Source organism: Panulirus ornatus, chromosome 55 (assembly GCF_036320965.1).
Source record: "Panulirus ornatus isolate Po-2019 chromosome 55, ASM3632096v1, whole genome shotgun sequence".
Classification (NCBI taxonomy): domain Eukaryota; kingdom Metazoa; phylum Arthropoda; class Malacostraca; order Decapoda; family Palinuridae; genus Panulirus; species Panulirus ornatus.
In genome coordinates, this window is record NC_092278.1 from 30332944 (window position 1) to 30352588 (window position 19645).

General features: G+C 41.3%; 1 protein-coding gene across 1 annotated transcript in view; it reads right to left on the reverse strand.

Annotated features, from left to right (window-relative positions):
* Nucleotides 1-325: 325 nt before the first annotated feature.
* LOC139765417 (uncharacterized) overlaps nucleotides 326-19645 on the reverse strand; it is a 34632-nt gene continuing 15312 nt past the window's right edge. The window contains exon 3 of the mRNA XM_071692778.1: nucleotides 326-768. Within this exon, the coding sequence (XP_071548879.1) occupies nucleotides 444-768 (325 nt within the window). The 3' untranslated portion in view covers nucleotides 326-443. The remainder of the gene's footprint in view (nucleotides 769-19645) is intronic.

Here is a 19645-nt window from a genome sequence, read left to right on the forward strand (position 1 = left end):
ACAATAATCATTTCTTCGTAAGATGCAACGACAGAACTAACAAGAAGCCTTTCACAAAAGATGTCAGGAAGAACTGCTTCAGTAACAGAGTCGTGGACGATTGGAACAAGCTGAGTGATGAAGTGATGAATGTTGGCATCATACAGAACATTATTAAGATGACTGATGTTCGAGGACAGTCAAGAAATGTTGCCTTGCAGGTGGAGATTTCCCATCCCAACTGTACATAAAGATACTTACAAGATGATAGTATATCCCTACTTACCTTTGTCAAGGATATGATCGCTATTAATCAAAAGGGAACAAACAAAAACCAACTCTTTATTGTCATTCTAAATTCTTGATTTATGGTAACACAAACGAAGACTATCAGTGTTTCTCGTACCGCGTCAGCTGTACAGTAAAGCACATCGATGTCTCTGGTAATACTAGTGCGTAGGTTGTCAGGCTCCCAGTGCCTGTGGTGTTGGGTGTCTGATGAGCGTCGTCTCCCTCAACGAGACGTCTCCTAGTGTAGGAGGTGTGCAAGCGCAGCACTGAACCACAGCTGGGCTCTGTGGGCTAGGCGCTGCCGTAGTAGCGCTTGCTGCCTGCTGAAGACTTAGTAGCGGCAACTCTGAGGGCGTCTCTCCGACGGGCTTTCTCGATCTGGGCGATGGCGTGTGGGGGCAAGGGCGGGCCCACGGGTAGCAGGTCTGACTTGACCTTGTAGCCCTCACCGTCGGCCACGAAGAGAAGTGGGCTGGGGTCCCGTCAGGGAAGGTGAACCTGTGGAGAAATGAATGTGAGCGTCTCCAACTCATTGGTAACTGGTCATCTTCAGAACTATGTATGCATGTATATATGTATGTATGTACGCATGTATGTATGTATGTATATATGTATGTATGTATGTATGTATGTATATGTATGGATGTATATGTAGGTATGTATATGTATTTATGTATGTATGTATGTATGTATGTATGTATGTATGTATGTATGTATGTATGTATGTATGTATTTATGTATGTATGTGTGTATGTATGTATGTGTGCATGCATGTATGCATGTGTGCGTGTATGTATGCATGTATGTATGTATGTATGTATGTATGTATGTATGTATGTATGTATGTATGTATGTATATGTATGTATGTATGAATGTATGTATGTATGTATATATGTATGTATGTACGCATGTATGTATGTATGTATATATGTATGTACGTACGTATGTATGTATGCATGTATGTATGTATGTATGTATGCATGTATGTATGCATGTATGTAAGTATGTGTGTATGTATATATTTATTTTATTTTTTTTATTATACTTTATTATATATATATATATACATATATATATATATATATATATATATATATATATATATATATATATATATATATATATATATATATATATATATTTTCTTTTTTTTTTTTTTTCTTTGTCGCTCTCTCCCGCGTTTGCGAGGTAGCGCAAGGAAACAGACGAAAGAAATGGCCCAACCCACCCCCATACACATGTGTATACATACGTCCACACACGCAAATATACATACCTACACAGCTTTCCATGGTTTACCCCAGACGCTTCACATGCCCTGATTCAATCCACTGACAGCACGTCAACCCCGGTATACCACATCGATCCAATTCACTCTATTCCTTGCCCTCCTTTCACCCTCCTGCATGATCAGGCCCCGATCACACAAAATCTTTTTCACTCCATCTTTCCACCTTCAATTTGGTCTCCCACTTCTCCTCGTTCCCTCCACCTCCGACACATATATCCCCTTGGTCAATCTTTCCTCACTCATTCTCTCCATGTGACCAAACCATTTCAAAACACCCTCTTCTGCTCTCTCAACCACGCTCTTTTTATTTCCACACATCTCTCTTACGCTTACGTTACTTACTCGATCAAACCACCTCACACCACATATTGTCCTCAAACATCTCATTTCCAGCACATCCATCCTCCTGCGCACAACTCTATCCATAGCCCACGCCTCGCAACCATACAACATTGTTGGAACCACTATTCCTTCAAACGTACCCATTTTTGCTTTCCGAGATAATGTTCTCGACTTCCACACATTCTTCAAGGCTCCCAGGATTTTCGCCCCCTCCCCCACCCTATGATCCACTTCCGCTTCCATGGTTCCATCCGCTGCCAGATCCACTCCCAGATATCTAAAACACTTTACTTCCTCCAGTTTTTCTCCATTCAAACTTACCTCCCAATTGACTTGACCCTCAACCCTACTGTACCTAATAACCTTGCTCTTATTCACATTTACTCTTAACTTTCTTCTTTCACACACTTTACCAAACTCCGTCACCAGCTTCTGCAGTTTCTCACATGAATCAGCCACCAGCGCCGTATCATCAGCGAACAACAACTGACTCACTTCCCAAGCTCTCTCATCCCCAACAGACTTCATACTTGCCCCTCTTTCCAAAACTCTTGCATTCACCTTCCTAACAACCCCATCCATAAACAAATTAAACAACCATGGAGACATCACACACCCCTGCCGCAAACCTACATTCACTGGGAACCAATCACTTTCCTCTCTTCCTACACGTACACATGCCTCACATCCTCGATAAAAACTTTTCACTGTTTCTAACAACTTGCCTCCCACACCATATATTCTTAATACCTTCCACAGAGCATCTCTATCAACTCTATCATATGCCTTCTCCAGATCCATAAATGCTACATACAAATCCATTTGCTTTTCTAAGTATTTCTCACATACATTCTTCAAAGCAAACACCTGATCCACACATCCTCTACCACTTCTGAAACCACACTGCTCTTCCCCAATCTGATGCTCTGTACATGCCTTCACCCTCTCAATCAATACCCTCCCATATAATTTACCAGGAATACTCAACAAACTTATACCTCTGTACTTTGAGCACTCACTCTTATCCCCTTTGCCTTTGTACAAAAGCACTATGCACGCATTCCGCCAATCCTCAGGCACCTCACCATGAGTCATACATACATTAAATAACCTTACCAACCAGTCAATAATACAGTCACCCCCTTTTTTAATAAATTCCACTGCAATACCATCCAAACCTGCTGCCTTGCCGGCTTTCATCTTCCGCAAAGCTTTTACTACCTCTTCTCTGTTTACCAAATCATTTTCTCTAACCCTCTCACTTTGCACACCACCTCGACCAAAACACCCTATATCTGCCACTCTATCATCAAACACATTCAACAAACCTTCAAAATACTCACTCCATCTCCTTCTCACATCACTACTACTTGTTATCACCTCTCCATTTGCGCCCTTCACTGAAGTTCCCATTTGCTCCCTTGTCTTACGCACTTTATTTACCTCCTTCCAGAACATCTTTTTATTCTCCCTAAAATTTAATGATACTCTCTCACCCCAACTCTCATTTGCCCTCTTTTTCACCTCTTGCACCTTTCTCTTGACTTCCTGTCTCTTTCTTTTATACATCTCCCACTCAATTGCATTTTTTCCCTGCAAAAATCGTCCAAATGCCTCTCTCTTCTCTTTCACTAATAATCTTACTTCTTCATCCCACCACTCACTACTCTTTCTAATCAACCCACCTCCCACGCTTCTCATGCCACAAGCATCTTTTGCGCAATCCATCACTGATTCCCTAAATACATCCCATTCCTCCCCCACTCCCCTTACTATATATAAGAGTAAATGTGAATAAGAGCAAGGTTATTAGGTACAGTAGGGTTGAGGGTCAAGTCAATTGGGAGGTGAGTTTGAATGGAGAAAAACTGGAGGAAGTGAAGTGTTTTAGATATCTGGGAGTGGATCTGTCAGCGGATGGAACCATGGAAGCGGAAGTGGATCATAGGGTGGGGGAGGGGGCGAAAATTTTGGGAGCCTTGAAAAATGTGTGGAAGTCGAGAACATTATCCCGGAAAGCAAAAATGGGTATGTTTGAAGGAATAGTAGTTCCAACAATGTTGTATGGTTGCAAGGCGTGGGCTATGGATAGAGTTGTGCGCAGGAGGATGGATGTGCTGGAAATGAGATGTTTGAGGACAATGTGTGGTGTGAGGTGGTTTGATCGAGTAAGTAACGTAAGGGTAAGAGAGATGTGTGGAAATAAAAAGAGCGTGGTTGAGAGAGCAGAAGAGGGTGTTTTGAAATGGTTTGGGCACATGGAGAGAATGAGTGAGGAAAGATTGACCAAGAGGATATATGTGTCGGAGGTGGAGGGAACGAGGAGAAGAGGGAGACCAAATTGGAGGTGGAAAGATGGAGTGAAAAGGATTTTGTGTGATCGGGGCCTGAACATGCAGGAGGGTGAAAGGAGGGCAAGGAATAGAGTGAGTTGGAGCGATGTGGTATACAGGGGTTGACGTGCTGTCAGTGGATTGAATCAAGGCATGTGAAGCGTCCGGGGTAAACCATGGAAAGCTGTGTAGGTATGTATATTTTGCGTGTGTGGACGTGTGTATGTACATGTGTATGGGGAGGGTTGGGCCATTTCTTTCGTCTGTTTCCTTGCGCTACCTCGCAAACGCGGGAGACAGCGACAAAGTATAAAAAAAAAAAAAAAAAAAAAAAAATATATATATATATATATATATATATATATATATATATATGTACATATGTATGTTTGTATGTATGCATTTATATATGTATGTATGTATGCGTGTATGTATGTATGTATGTATGTATGTGTGTATGTGTGTATTTATGTACAGAATAACAAGAATTATAGAGAGAGAACAACAGACTCCTTATATGCCATATAGGACCAAAGTGGATATTATCTGTTAGCAGGATCAGAAGTAGCCTCTCGATAAAAAGACTATTTTGAGGATGTGTTATATGTGATAGAAAATCAATGTAATGATGAGGTGGTAGAAGTAATTGATGAAATGGATGAGAAAATAGATGAAATCATTCTTTCTTAAGTAAGTACTGAAGATTGGTAGTAAGGTGGACACTATACAGGAGCTGCTAATCAGGATTTAGTTCTTAAGGTGTAGACGGTTGCCTTCCTCAGGAGAATATGATACGATAGTGTCTCACAGGGGGTTATATTCAGTGCTGTTGGATCTGGCTCCTGGACGCTGTGGCATGGCGCTCCCTTGAATGGTCATATGAATCCTCTCGCCTTCCCGCTCGTACTCCGCCAAACTCCACCCTGAATTAGTATGAGGGCTGCAGTAGCTTACTTGTAACACCTTGCTACTGTGCTGATGTTATCCTCTAGCCAAATGAAGGCTGCTCTTATTGAGAGATTTCTCAGCCCGCAGACATACCAATAAAATTAGGGACCAAGAAAGAACGCTTTGTGAGACAAAAAATCGACTCATACGCGAGAGAAAAAGTGTGGTGTACGTAATAACTTGCAGAGGATGCAACATGACATACGTAAGAGAGACAAGTAGAGGTTTGGAAACACGGACAAGAAAACACAGAAATGACGTGAGAAACCACGGAATGACCAGCGAATTAATGGTACAAGTAGAACAAACAGGACCATTTCCCCAGATGGGAGGAGGCACAAATTATCCGTAAAGGTTTGGACAGACAGAAGAGGAAACCCGTGGAAGCGGTTTACATTTCAGTAAGGGTAACATCAACACAGTAACTAGGGAGTTAAAGGTGGGCCCTGGTAGGCGGAGCTTGGATGAATACGAGCGAGCAGATGAGAGAGTGTCCAATCAGGGAGCACCACACCTCAGCGACCGGGAACCTGATCATTGTATATAACCTCATGTGAGACGCTACTGTCTTATATTCACTTGAGGAAGACAGATATCGAAACTTTGAGACTCAAATCCTGATTAGTAGCTCGTGTCCCATTGCTGCATTACTATCTGTCTGTCAGAATGAACCACATTAAGAACAGAAAAGGAGGAAAGAGCTCTGGAGATGGAAAGTGAAAACAAGGGATGACGAAATACCAAATGCGTTCATCAAAACAGTTCTTCCAGATGCAATAAAATGGTTTAAACGGAATACTGCAAGGAAATACGAAAGAAAACATCAGCCTGGCAAAAAACTATTATATGTCTAGTCAACAGGAAAAGGGAAATCACAACTGCTGAAATTACAGAGGAATAATAACAACCAATATAGGAAAGATGCATGAACAATTGATAGAACATCGAACAAGAACAAAAGTAGAGTTACGTTAGGAAATTTGCTAAAATGGTTTTTGACCCAGCAGAGGAACTAGTGATTTGGTTTTACCCGTAAGATCAAAAATACGAATCAGCGTTGTGTAGCGGTTACCGTTACTGACCGAAACGCATTCACGGGCCGCCAAGGGTCGAGCCTATAGGTTCGAATCCTAGTCCATACTCAACCCAGCTGCTCATCCATCTGTACGGTTTGGTCGAGAAAATGGGTACCTAGCTCAAGCTAAACTATATAGATATATGAAATTGATCAATACAACAAATGTGTAGATTGGGATGGTGTGTAAACACAAGTGTGCAGCTTCTTAGGTTTATTCGTCTAGTTTCAGTATGTGTAGAAGCCTCCTCCAGAGAAAGTAGGTTTTGAAGGTCTGTTGAATGTGTTTGATGACAGAGTGGCAGATATAGGGTGTTTTGGTCGAGGTGGCGTGCAAAGTGAGAGGGTTAGGGAAAATGATTTGGTAAACAGAGAAGAGGTAGTGAAAGCTTTGCAGAAGATGAAAGCCGGCATGGCAGCGGGGTTGGATGGTATTGCAGTGGAATTTATTGAAAAAGGGGGTGACTGTATTGTTGACTGGTTGGTAAGGTTATTCAAAGTATGTATAATTCATGGTGAGGTACCTGAGGATTGGCGAAATGCTTGCATAGTGCCATTGTACAAAGGCAAAAGGGATAAGAGTGAGTGCTCAAATTACAGAGGTATAAGTTTGTTGATTATTCCTGGTAAATTATATGGGAGGGTATTGATTGAGAGGGTGAAGGCGTGTACAGAGCATCAGATTGGGGAAGAGCAGTGTGGTTTCAGAAGTGGTAGAGGATGTGTGGATGAGGTGTTTGTTTTGAAGAATGTATGTGAAAAATACTTATAAAAGCAAATGGATTTGTATGTAGCATTTATGGATCTGGAGAAGGCATATGATAGAGTTGATAGAGATGTTCTGTGGAAGGTATTAAGAATATATGGTGTGGGAGGCAAGTTATTAGAGACAGTGAAAAGTTTTTATCGAGGATGTAAGGCATATGTACGTGTAGGAAGAGAGGAAAGTGATTGGTTCTCTGTGAATGTAGGATTGCGAAAGGGGTGTGTGATGTCTCCATGGTTGTTTAATTTGTTTATGGATGGGGTTGTTAGGGAGGTGAATGCAAGAGTTTTAGAGACAGGGGCAAGTATGCAGTCTGTTGTGGATGAGGGAGCTTGGAAAGTGAGTCAATTGCTGTTCGCTAATGATACATTGCTGGTAGCTGATTCATGTGAGAAACTGCCGAAGCTGGTGACTGAGTCTGATAAAGTGTGTGAAAGAAGAAAGTTAAGAGTAAATGTGAATAAGAGCAAGGTTATTAGGTACAGTAGGGTTGAGGGACAAGTCAATTGGGAGGTAAGTTTGAATGGAGAAAAACTGGAGGAAGTGAAGTGTTTTAGATATCTGGGAGTGCATTTGGCAGCAGATGGAACCATGGAAGCGGAAGTGAATCATAGGGTGGGGGAGGGGACGAAAGTTCTGGGAGCGTTGAAGAATGTGTGGAAATCGAGAACATTATCTCGGAAAGCAAAAATGGGTATGTTTGAAGGAATAGTGGTTCCAACAATGTTGTATGGCTGCGAGGCGCGGGCTATGGATAGAGTTGTGTGGAGGAGGGTGGATGTGCTGGAAATGAGATGTTTGAGGACAATATGTGGTGTGAGGTGGTTTGATCGAGTAAGTAAAAATAGGGTAAGTGAGATGTGTGGTAATAAAAAGAGTATGGTTGAGAGAGCAGAAGAGGGTGTTTTGAAATGGTTTGGTCACATGGAGAGAATGAGTGAGAAAAGATTGACCAAGGGGATATATGTGTCGGGGGTGGAGGGAACGAGAAGTGGGACACCAAATTGGAGGTGAATAGATGGAGTGAAAAAGATTTTGAGTGATCGGGGCCTGAACATGCAGGAGGGTGGAAGGCGTGCAAGGAATAGAGTGAATGAGAACGATGTGGTATACCGGGGTCGACGTGCTGTTAATGGATTGAGCCAGGGCATGTGAAGCGTCTGGGGTAAGCCATGGAAAGTTCTGTGGGGCCTGGATGTGCAGAGGAAGCAGTGGTTTCGGTGCATTATTACATGACAGCTAGAGAATGAGCGTGAACGAATGGGGCCTATGTTGTCTTTTCCTAGCGCTACCTCGCGCGCATGAGGGGGAGAGTGTTGTCATTTCATGTGTGGCGAGGTGGCGATGGAAATGAATAAAGGCAGACAGTATGAACTATGTACATGTGTATATATGTATATGTCTGTGTGTGTATATGTATATGCATACGTTGAGATGTATAGGTGTTTATATTTGCGTCTGTGGACGTGTATGTATATATATATATATTTCTTTTCTTTCAAACTATTCGCCATTTCCCGCATTAGCGAGGTAGCGTTAAGAACAGAGGACTGGGCCTTTGAGGGACTACCCTGACCTGGCCCAATTCTCTGTTCCTTCTTTTGGAAAAAAGAAAAAAAAAAATATATATATATATATATATATATATATATATATATATATATATATATATATATATATATATATATATATATATATATATATATATATATGTGCATGCATTCCGCCAATCATCAGGCACTTCACCATGATCCATACATACAGTGAATATCCTCGCCAACCAGTTAACAACATAGTCACCCCCTTTACAATAAATTCCACTGCAATACCATCCAAACCCGCCGCCTTAACGACTTTCATCTTCCACAAAGCTTTCACTACCTCTTATCTGTTTACCAAATCATTCTCCCTGACCCTCTCACTTTTCACACCACCTCGACCAAAACACCCTACATCTGCCACTCTATCATCAAACACATTCAACAAACCTTCAAAATACTCACTCCATCTCCTCACATCACCACTACTAGCTATTACCTCCCCATTAGCTCCCTTCACCAATGTTCCCGTTTGTTGTCTTGTCTTACGCACTTTCTATACCTCCTTCCAAAACATCTTTTTATTCTCCCCAAATTGTAATGATACTCTCTCACCCCAACTCACATTTGCCCTCTTTTTCACCTCTTGCACCTTTCTATTGACTACCTGCCTCTTTCTTTTATACATCTCTCAGTAATTTACACTAATTCCCTGCAAATTGACCAAATGCCTCGCTCTTTTCTTTCACAAATAATCTTACTTCTTCATCCCGCCACTCACTACCCTTTCTAATCTGGCCACCTCCCACGCATCTCATGCTACAAGCATCCTATTCCTCCCCCACTCCCCTTACGTTATTTTCCTCTCTTCTTACACGTACAGATGCCTTACATCCTCGATAAAAACTTTTCACTGTTTCTAACAACTTGCCTCCCACACCATATATTCTTAGTACCTTCCACAGAGCGTCTCTATCAACTCTATCATATGCCTTCTCCAGATCCATAAATGCTACATACAAATCCATTTGCTTTTCTAAGTATTTCTCACATACATTCTTCAAAGCAAACACCTCATCCACACATCCTCTACCACTTCTGAAACCAAACTGCTCTTCCCCAATCTGATGCTCTGTACATGCCTTCACCCTCTCAATCAATACCCTCCATATAATTCACCAGGGATACTCAACAAACTTATACCTCTGTAATTTGTAGCACTCACTCTTATCCCCTTTGCCTTTGTACAATGGCACTATGCAAGCATTCCGCCAATCCTCAGGCACATCACCATGAATCATAGATACATTAAATAACCTTACCAACCAGTCAACAATACACTCACCTCCTTATCTAATAAATTCCACTGCAATACCATCCAAACCTGCTGCCTTGTCGGCTTTCATCTTCCGCAAAGCTTTTACTACCTCTTCTCTATTTACCAAATCATTTCCCCTAACCCTCTCACTTTGCACACCACCTCGAACAAAACACCCTATATTTGCCACTCCATCATCAAACACATTCAACAAACCTTCAAAATACTCACTCCATCTCCTTCTCACATCACCACTACTTGTTATCACCTCCCCATTAGCCCCCTTCACTGAAGTTCCCATTTGCTTCCTTGTCTTACGTACTTTATTTACCTCCTTCCAGAACATCTTTTCATTCTCCCTAAAATTTAATGATACTCTCTCACCCCAACTCTCATTTGCCCTCTTTTTCACCTCTTGCACCTTTCTCTTGACCTCCTGTCTCTTTCTTTTATACATCTCCCACTCATTTGCATTTTTTCCCTGCAAAAATCGTCCAAATGCCTCTCTCTTCTCTTCCACTAATAATCTTACCTCTTCATCCCACCACTCACTACCCTTTCTAATCAACCCACCTCCCACGCTTCTCATGCCTCAAGCATCTTTTGCGCAAGCCATCACTGCTTCCCTAAATACATCCCATTCCTCCCCCACTCCCCTTACCTCCTTTGTTCTCACCTTTTTCCATTCTGTATTCAGTCTCTCCTGGTACTTCCTCACACAAGTCCCCTTCCCAAGCTTACTTACTCCCACTTCCTTCTTCACCCCAACATTCTCTCTTCTTTTCTGAAAACCCATACAAATCTTCACCTTCGTCTCCCCAAGATAATGATCAGACATCCCTCCAGTTGCACCTCTCAGCACATTAACATCCAAAAGTCTCTCTTTCGCACGCCTGTCAATTAACACATAATCCAATAACGCTCTCTGGCCATCTCTCCTACTTACATACGTATACTTATGTATATCTCGCTTTTTAAACCAGATATTTCCAATCATCAGTCCTTTTTCAGCACATAAATCTACAAGCTCTTCACCATTTCCATTTACAACACTGAACACCCCATGTATACCAATTATTCCCTCAACTGCCACATTACTCACCTTTGCATTTAAATCACCCATCACTATAACCCGGTCTCGTGCATCAAAACCACTAACACACTCATTCAGTTGCTCCCAAAACAGTTGCCTCTCATGATCTTTCTTCTCATGCCCAGGTGCATATGCACCAATAATCACCCACCTCTCTCCATCAACTTTCAGTTTTACCCATATTAATCGAGAATTTACTTTCTTACATTCTATCACATACTCCCACAACTCATGTTTCAGGAGTACTGCTACTCCTTCCCTTGCTCTTGTCCTCTCACTAACCCCTGACTTTACTCCCAAGACATTCCCAAACCACTCTTCCCCTTTACCCTTGAGCTTCGTTTCACTCAGAGCCAAAACATCCAGGTTCCTTTCCTCAAACATTCTACCTATCTCTCCTTTTTTCACATCTTGGTTACATCCACACACACATTTAGGCACCCCAATCTGAGCCTTCGAGGAGGATGAGCACTCCCCGCGTGACTCCTTCCTCTGTTTCCCATTTTAGAAAGTTAAAAAAATACAAGGAGGGGAGGATTTCTGGCCCCCCGCTCCCGTCCCCTCTAGTCGCCTTCTACGACACGCGAGGAATGCGTGGGAAGTATTCTTTCACCCCTATCCCCAGGGATAATATATATATATATATATATATATATATATATATATATATATATATATATATATATATATATATATATATATATATATATATATATATATTTATATATATATATATATATATATATATATATATATATATATATATATATATATATATATATATATATATATATATATATATATATATATATATATACACACACATACATATATATACATATGAAAAAATGTATGAAACAATTCAGAAAACTGAAACTTCTAGCTTGAAATGAAATGAAAAAATGAATGTCACATAATGGTTCAACCTCTGGCTATGGAAAAAGGAAATGTATAATTTATTTACACAAACGTCAATAGTAGTTCTCATCAATTTAACCACTGTATCAATAAGCTTCAATGTATAAGCTACATTTTTTCCAATTTCACTATTTTCTTGTCAAAGCACCATGTATGAAAACTATCACTCCAGTAACACAACTATAAACATTTACTTCTCCCCTTTTAAAAAGTTCTGGGGAAGTCTGTCTCGATACACTGCGGGTCACTCTACCACCTGGCGAGGTTTGTGTTGCAATGGTTCTTGATTCACAAACGTAGTAGCATCACTGGTGGTCCAAGGTAGTTCCGTTGGCGAAGAGGAGCTCATGAAACATGTCGGAAAGCATGCTACTGCAGGCAGGAGTGAAGGCTGATGCAAACTGGTATCGCTCTGAATGATGTGATGGGGACGAGAAATATATATATATTTTTTTTTTTTTTTTTTTTTTATACTTTGTCGCTGTCTCCCGCATTTGCGAGGTAGCGCAAGGAAACAGACGAAAGAAATGGCCCAACCCCCCCCCCCCCATACACATGTACATACACACGTCCACACACGCAAATATACATACCTACACAGCTTTCCATGGTTTACCCCAGATGCTTCACATGCCTTGATTCAATCCACTGACAGCACGTCAACCCCTGTATACCACATCGCTCCAATTCACTCTATTCCTTGCCCTCCTTTCACCCTCCTGCATGTTCAGGCCCCGATCACACAAAATCTTTTTCACTCCATCTTTCCACCTCCAATTTGGTCTCCCTCTTCTCCTCGTTCCCTCCACCTCCGACACGTATATCCTCTTGGTCAATCTTTCCTCACTCATTCTCTCCATGTGCCCAAACCATTTCAAAACCCCCTCTTCTGCTCTCTCAACCACGCTCTTTTTATTTCCACACATCTCTCTTACCCTTACGTTACTTACTCGATCAAACCACCTCACACCACACATTGTCCTCAAACATCTCATTTCCAGCACATCCATCCTCCTGCGCACAACTCTATCCATAGCCCACGCCTCGCAACCATACAGCATTGTTGGAACCACTATTCCTTCAAACATACCCATTTTTGCTTTCCGAGATAATGTTCTCGACTTCCACACATTTTTCAAGGCTCCCAAAATTTTCGCCCCCTCCCCCACCCTATGATCCACTTCCGCTTCCATGGTTCCATCCGCTGACAGATCCACTCCCAGATATCTAAAACACTTCACTTCCTCCAGTTTTTCTCCATTCAAACTCACCTCCCAATTGACTTGACCCTCAACCCTACTGTACCTAATAACCTTGCTCTTATTCACATTTACTCTTAACTTTCTTCTTCCACACACTTTACCAAACTCAGTCACCAGCTTCTGCAGTTTCTCACATGAATCAGCCACCAGCGCTGTATCATCAGCGAACAACAACTGACTCACTTCCCAAGCTCTCTCATCCCCAACAGACTTCATACTTGCCCCTCTTTCCAGGACTCTTGCATTTACCTCCCTAACAACCCCATCCATAAACAAATTAAACAACCATGGAGACATCACACACCCCTGCCGCAAACCTACATTCACTGAGAACCAATCACTTTCCTCTCTTCCTACACGTACACATGCCTTACATCCTCGATAAAAACTTTTCACTGCTTCTAACAACTTGCCTCCCACACCATATATTCTTAATACCTTCCACAGAGCATCTCTATCAACTCTATCATATGCCTTCTCCAGATCCATAAATGCTACATACAAATCCATTTGCTTTTCTAAGTATTTCTCACATACATTCTTCAAAGCAAACACCTGATCCACACATCCTCTACCACTTCTGAAACCGCACTGCTCTTCCCCAATCTGATGCTCTGTACATGCCTTCACCCTCTCAATCAATACCCTCCCATATAATTTACCAGGAATACTCAACAAACTTATACCTCTGTAATTTGAGCACTCACTCTTATCCCCTTTGCCTTTGTACATATATATATATATATATATATATATATATATATATATATATATATATATATATATATATGTATATATATATATATATATATATATATATATATATGCGTGTGTGTGTGTGTGTGTGTGTGTGTGTGTGTGTGTGTGTAATATTAATGAGATGGCCTTGTTTAGCGCTTCAGTTGCTTGCGCCGTCTCTCCTAACGTAAGAAAAATTATTTGATAAGCGCTGGTAATGGGACAAGACGAGATGCCTGACCTTCACAGACTTAGAAAAAGCTTTGGACAGAATCTAATAAAAAGTAAACTCTGAAGGACAGTAGAAGACGATCATTATAGAAGAAAAATGAATCTAATATACGTGTAGTAAAAAGTGAATGCCATGATAGTGAACATAGAGTCAAGGAGTGGCAGGTTGATAATAAGTGGTTGGAAGTGGAAACCTGGAGTCAGACTTCAAGGAGTGTTGTCCCCTCTTTTATTCATCACAAATATGGATAAAAGTCGAAGCACTTTATAGGAAAGAGAAGATGAAGGAGTAACATTAGCATACACTGATGACGTAGCCATAAGAAAGGAACACCAGAGACTTCAACAGAATGGAAATCAAGAAGATTAAAACGGAGGCGATGAATCTTGCTGGATATAGAGAAGAGTATAACACATACTCAGAAATTCACTCTCCAAAAGACGTGAGTAGCTTCAGATACTTGAGAATAACAGTTAATGATAAAAAAATCTATAGCAAATATATATATATAAATAGAATTCTTAGATTACGATGCAAACTTCAGTATGCCATACTTATACTGAAAGATAGGAATATATAGTTATAATGCAAATCAATGATATGTACCACAATTCTGAGACCTATGTCAATATACGGATCAAATGTCTGGTCACTCATAACCAAAAACAAATTTATAAGTTCTAGGCTTCCCATACGAGAGTACTGGTGGTAACATACAATTGTTTCCAATTTCTATAATGTATAACCATTTCTAGATTGCATGAACAATAGGGATGGAAAGAAGTTTGATTTTAGCATATACAGACAACCGATCAGTGTATGCTCATATATCTATTATTACTCAGCTCAACATGACAGAGTTAAATCATCACCATTCTAGTCTAAGTTCCTTAAGGCTTTACGTATTTGCACTTAAGTTGGCAAAGAAATCATTTTATAGAGTTGAGCCCAAACCTCCCCTTGACACTAAGAACCTTTTAGTAAAGGTCTATACAAATTAGATAGCTTTGTTATTGATCAAATTTGTAAACAGTTCCCCTTCTTGTCCACATGATAGATTTATGATACGCAAGTTGCCAGACTTGCTCGCCTTCATCCATTCTCGGCACCACCCCGTCTCACAGAAAACAGCATCGCCACCCCCTCCGTCAGCAAAGTAGCGCCAGGAAACAGACGAAAAAAGGCCACTTCCGCTCACATTCATTCTTTAGCCAGCACACGGAATGCACGGTACCAAACAGCTCTCTATTTACATCCAGACCCCACAGACCATTCCCTGGTTTACCCCAGACTTTTCACAAGCCCTGGTACATTCCATCGACAGCACGTCAACCCCAGTATACACTTCCTTCCAATTCACTATACTCAGTGAAACGACTTTCTCCCTTTTGCATGTTCGGACAAAATCTTTTCCACTCCATCCTTCCACTTCCGATTCGGTCTCCTGCTTCTACTTGTTCCCTCTACCTCTGAAACATATATCCACTTTGTCAACCTTTCCTCACTCATTCTCTCCATATGTCCAAACCATTTCAATACACCCTCCTCTGTTCGCTCAACCACACTCTTTTTACTAACACACAGGCTCTCTTACACTCATTACATACTCAGTCAAACCACCTCACACCACATAATGTCCTCACACTTCATTTCTAACACATCCACACTCCTCCATATAACCCTAACTATGGCCAGTGCTTCGCAGCCATATAATACTGTTGGAACTATTCCCTCAAACATGCCCATTTCTATTCTACAAGATAATATTCTCTCTTTCCACGCACTCTTCATCGCTCCCAGATCCTTCACACCCTCCCCCACCCTGTGACTCACTTCCGCTTCCATGGTTCCATTCGCTGCTAAGTCCTCTCCCAGATATCTAAAACACATCACTACCTCCAGTTTTTCTCGAAACTCACATCCCAACTAACTTGTCCCTTCACCTTGCTGAACCTAATAATCTTGCTTTTATTCACATTTATCTCAACTTTCTTCTTTTGCTCACTTTTCCAAGCTCAGTCACCAACTTCAGCAGTTTCTCACTCGAATCAGCCATCAGTCCTGTATCATCAGCGAACAACAAATGACTTACTTCCAAGGGCTTCTCATCCCCAAAAGACTGCATACTCTCCCCACTTTCCACGACTCTTTCATTTACCTCTCTCACCACTCCATCTATAAACATCCAGTGTGACAATATACACCCCTGTCGCAGACCGTCCTTGACTGGAAACCAATCACTATCCTCTCCACTTACTCGTACACATGCCTTACACCCTTGATAAAATCTTTAAACTGCTTTTAACAGCTTACCTCCCACACCATGTGTTTTTACGTGCTTCCACAAAGCATCCCTATCAACCTTATCATATACCTTGTCCAGATCCATAAATGCTACATACAAGGCAGTTTGTTTTTCAAGTATTTCTCACATACATTTTTCAGAGTAGATACCTGATCCACACATCCTCTACCACTTCTTAAACCACAGTTCTCCCCAGTCTGATGCTCTATATTTGCATTCTCTATCATAATCAATACCCTCCCATACAATTTTCCAGGTATACTCAACAAACTTATGCCTCTGTACTTTGAACATTCATCTTAACCCGTTTGTCTGTACAATACATGCATTCCGCCAATACTCAGGCCATGATCCATACATACATTGAATATCTTTACCAACCAATCAACAACACAATCACCCACTTCCTTAATAAATTCAACTACAATATTTTCTTTGTTGAAGGCTCCAGTCACGAACAAAAGCCTACATCAAGGACTGGCCTTCGTTGAAATATAGAGAGAACTGTGAAACTGAAAAAGAAATACCAAGGGAAAGCATTTGCGAATTTTGGAGGAAGTGAAAGACCTGTATTTTGAAATGTGCCATTTCATAGTTATTGGAAAAAAACATGAGAAGGTAGAGAGTTCCAAATTTTCGACGTGTAGGGAAAGAAGCAGGCTCAAAACGGTCCACCTTTGAGTTGCCGTTGGCCATACAATAATCATACGATGCAGCAGCTTGCTGTTTCTCAACGTGGTCTAGCTAGCGGTGGGGGCACACAAGAAGCCAGTTCTTGGGAGCAGAAACCAAAGTAGTACCTACAAAAGAGGGAAAGTAAACCAACATTGCGGCGTAGGGCAAGCGGGTCAAGTTTGGAAGTTAGACTGAGACAGTATATAAGTCGAATCTCTTTCGACTCAACTCTGTCAAGTAAGCGTACAGAGCTAGAATCACCCCAAGTGTGAGAGCATGTAATCCATACAAGAACAGATCAATCTCTTGTATTTGTATAAAAGGAACAACTGTTCAGAAGAAAAGAAGTTTCAACATCTAAACAGGACACCCAGTTTCTTAGAAGCAGACTTAGCTAACCTGTAATGCGGGGTTTCCAAGAAAGAGTGGATGTCACAGTAATGCCCAGTACGTTCATTGAGTCAAGAGGTGGAATTAGAGAACCGTCAAAGGGAAGATGAGAGTTGTAAGGAGTTTTCGATAGAGAGATATGTAGAAACTGGGTCTTGGAGGCATTAAACGCAAAATGATTTTTTTCTACTCCTCTGAGGTAACCTTTCCAAGTCTGAGTTTATTGAAGAAGCTGTGTCAAGTGGAGATGCAGACTAAGTGAGAGAAGAAGGAGCAGAATTAAAGGATGTGGATGAATGCAGTGTTGAGTTGTCAGCGTATGAGTGGTTTAAATTATTTCTGGAGGAGAGGAAATCGTTGAAAAACAGGAGGAAAAGTACCTCAGGGACATTGCTGTTGATGAAGAAAGGAGAAGGGGGGCTGATCCATCAACCAACACAGAGATAGATTGACCGGAGAGGAAGCTAGATATGGAGCAAAGTAAGGAAGGGAAGTCAAAAGAAGGGAGCTTAGAGATGAGACCCCGATGCTACACGCTTTCAAAAGCCTTAGGTATGTCAAGGGCAACTACACATGACTTCCAAAATCTTTCAGGGATGATGACCAGACATAAGTGAAATAGGAAAGAATATCACCAGTGGAAGACTGTAATTTTCGAGGTGTCACCCTTCATAGGGATGGGATGAATCAATGCATGTTTCCAAGGAGAAAAAAAAAAAGGTTTGGAATTTAAATAGAAATGGAACAGACGAGCAAGCACATGTGCAAGGTCAGAAGCACGCTCTTTCAATATACGGGGATGGATGCCATCAGGACCATAAGCTTTTCTTGTGTCCAGAGAAAGAAGCGCTTTTCAGACAGTTCGAAAAGAGATTACAGGGAGATGCTTAGGATTAGTAAGAAGAGCATCATGGAGTGAAGGAATGTTAGAGTCATCCAAAGTGGAGTTAGAGGAAAAACGAGAACCAAAAAGAAATGCTTTGTCAACGGGAGAGACAGCTATTGTACCGTCAGAATGGAAAAGTGAAGGAAAGGCAGAGCGACAGAAGTCGTTAGAGATGCCCTTAGCTAAAGAACAGAAAGACTTTTCAGTAGATGAGGAGAGGTTATCGCACTTCCTTTGAATGTAGAAACGCTTCGCCTCACGGATAACGTGCTTGCAGCGATTACTATCAGTAATAAAAGCTGATTGGGAGCCAGAGGAATGAGAGCTTATTCAAGCCCGATATGCCTGATCCCTTGTCTAAATGGCCTCAGAAAAGGAGCGATTGAACCATGGATTAGAAGAAGAGGTCGTCTGGGAGGAAGGGGGATAAATGCTTCCATTCCCTCAAGAATAACCTCTGTTATGCGTTTGGCGGAGACAGAAGCATTACCACATAAGCGACAGTACTTTGCCCAAGGAAAGTTAGAAAAGAAGTTACGTAAGTTATTCCAGTCAGTTTTGTTCAGGTGCCAGTATTTACGCTTGGAAAGGGGCTGCTGGAGGGAGAGGTGCCGTTTGAATAGAAATTTTTATGAGTGTGATCAGATGAACCAACTGGGGGTGATATTGTATATTCACAGCGGGAGGAAATAGAGGTGAAAAACAAATGAGAGTGGTCGCAGCAGTCAGGGTTATGGGCAGAGTGGGAGTAATCTGCTGTGAATCATTGACAATAGAGAACTTGAGGGCTTCAATCCCTCTACCTGTATGGGAGGTAGAGGATCTCGGCTTGCGGATGAGAGGATGTCACAATCTCATAGAAGGAGTTTAGATAGTCGAAGAAGGACATAAGATTTGTAGAATTAGGAGAGCAATAGGCGAAATAGAGGAAAAGTGTGGTAGCACGGAGGAAGACCTTGAGCCTCATAACATCAAACTTAGGAGACTTAAGGTCCATGAGGCGTGCAACAGGTGTGTTGATGTTGGAATAAGCAGACACCATCTTTGAATCATGAATGGAGGTTATAGATTGGAAATGAAAAAGAACATTATTAGACAACTGTTTCTTAGAGAGAAGTAAGATATTAGAAGAGGTACTAAACTGATGGCGTTCAACAGAGGAGAGGTTACTAGTGAACCATTAATGATGGTATAGTGGATTGAAAATAGGAATGTCTAACAGAGAGAGAAAGCTCGTGAAAGAGGCCCATACTGCTACCACCAG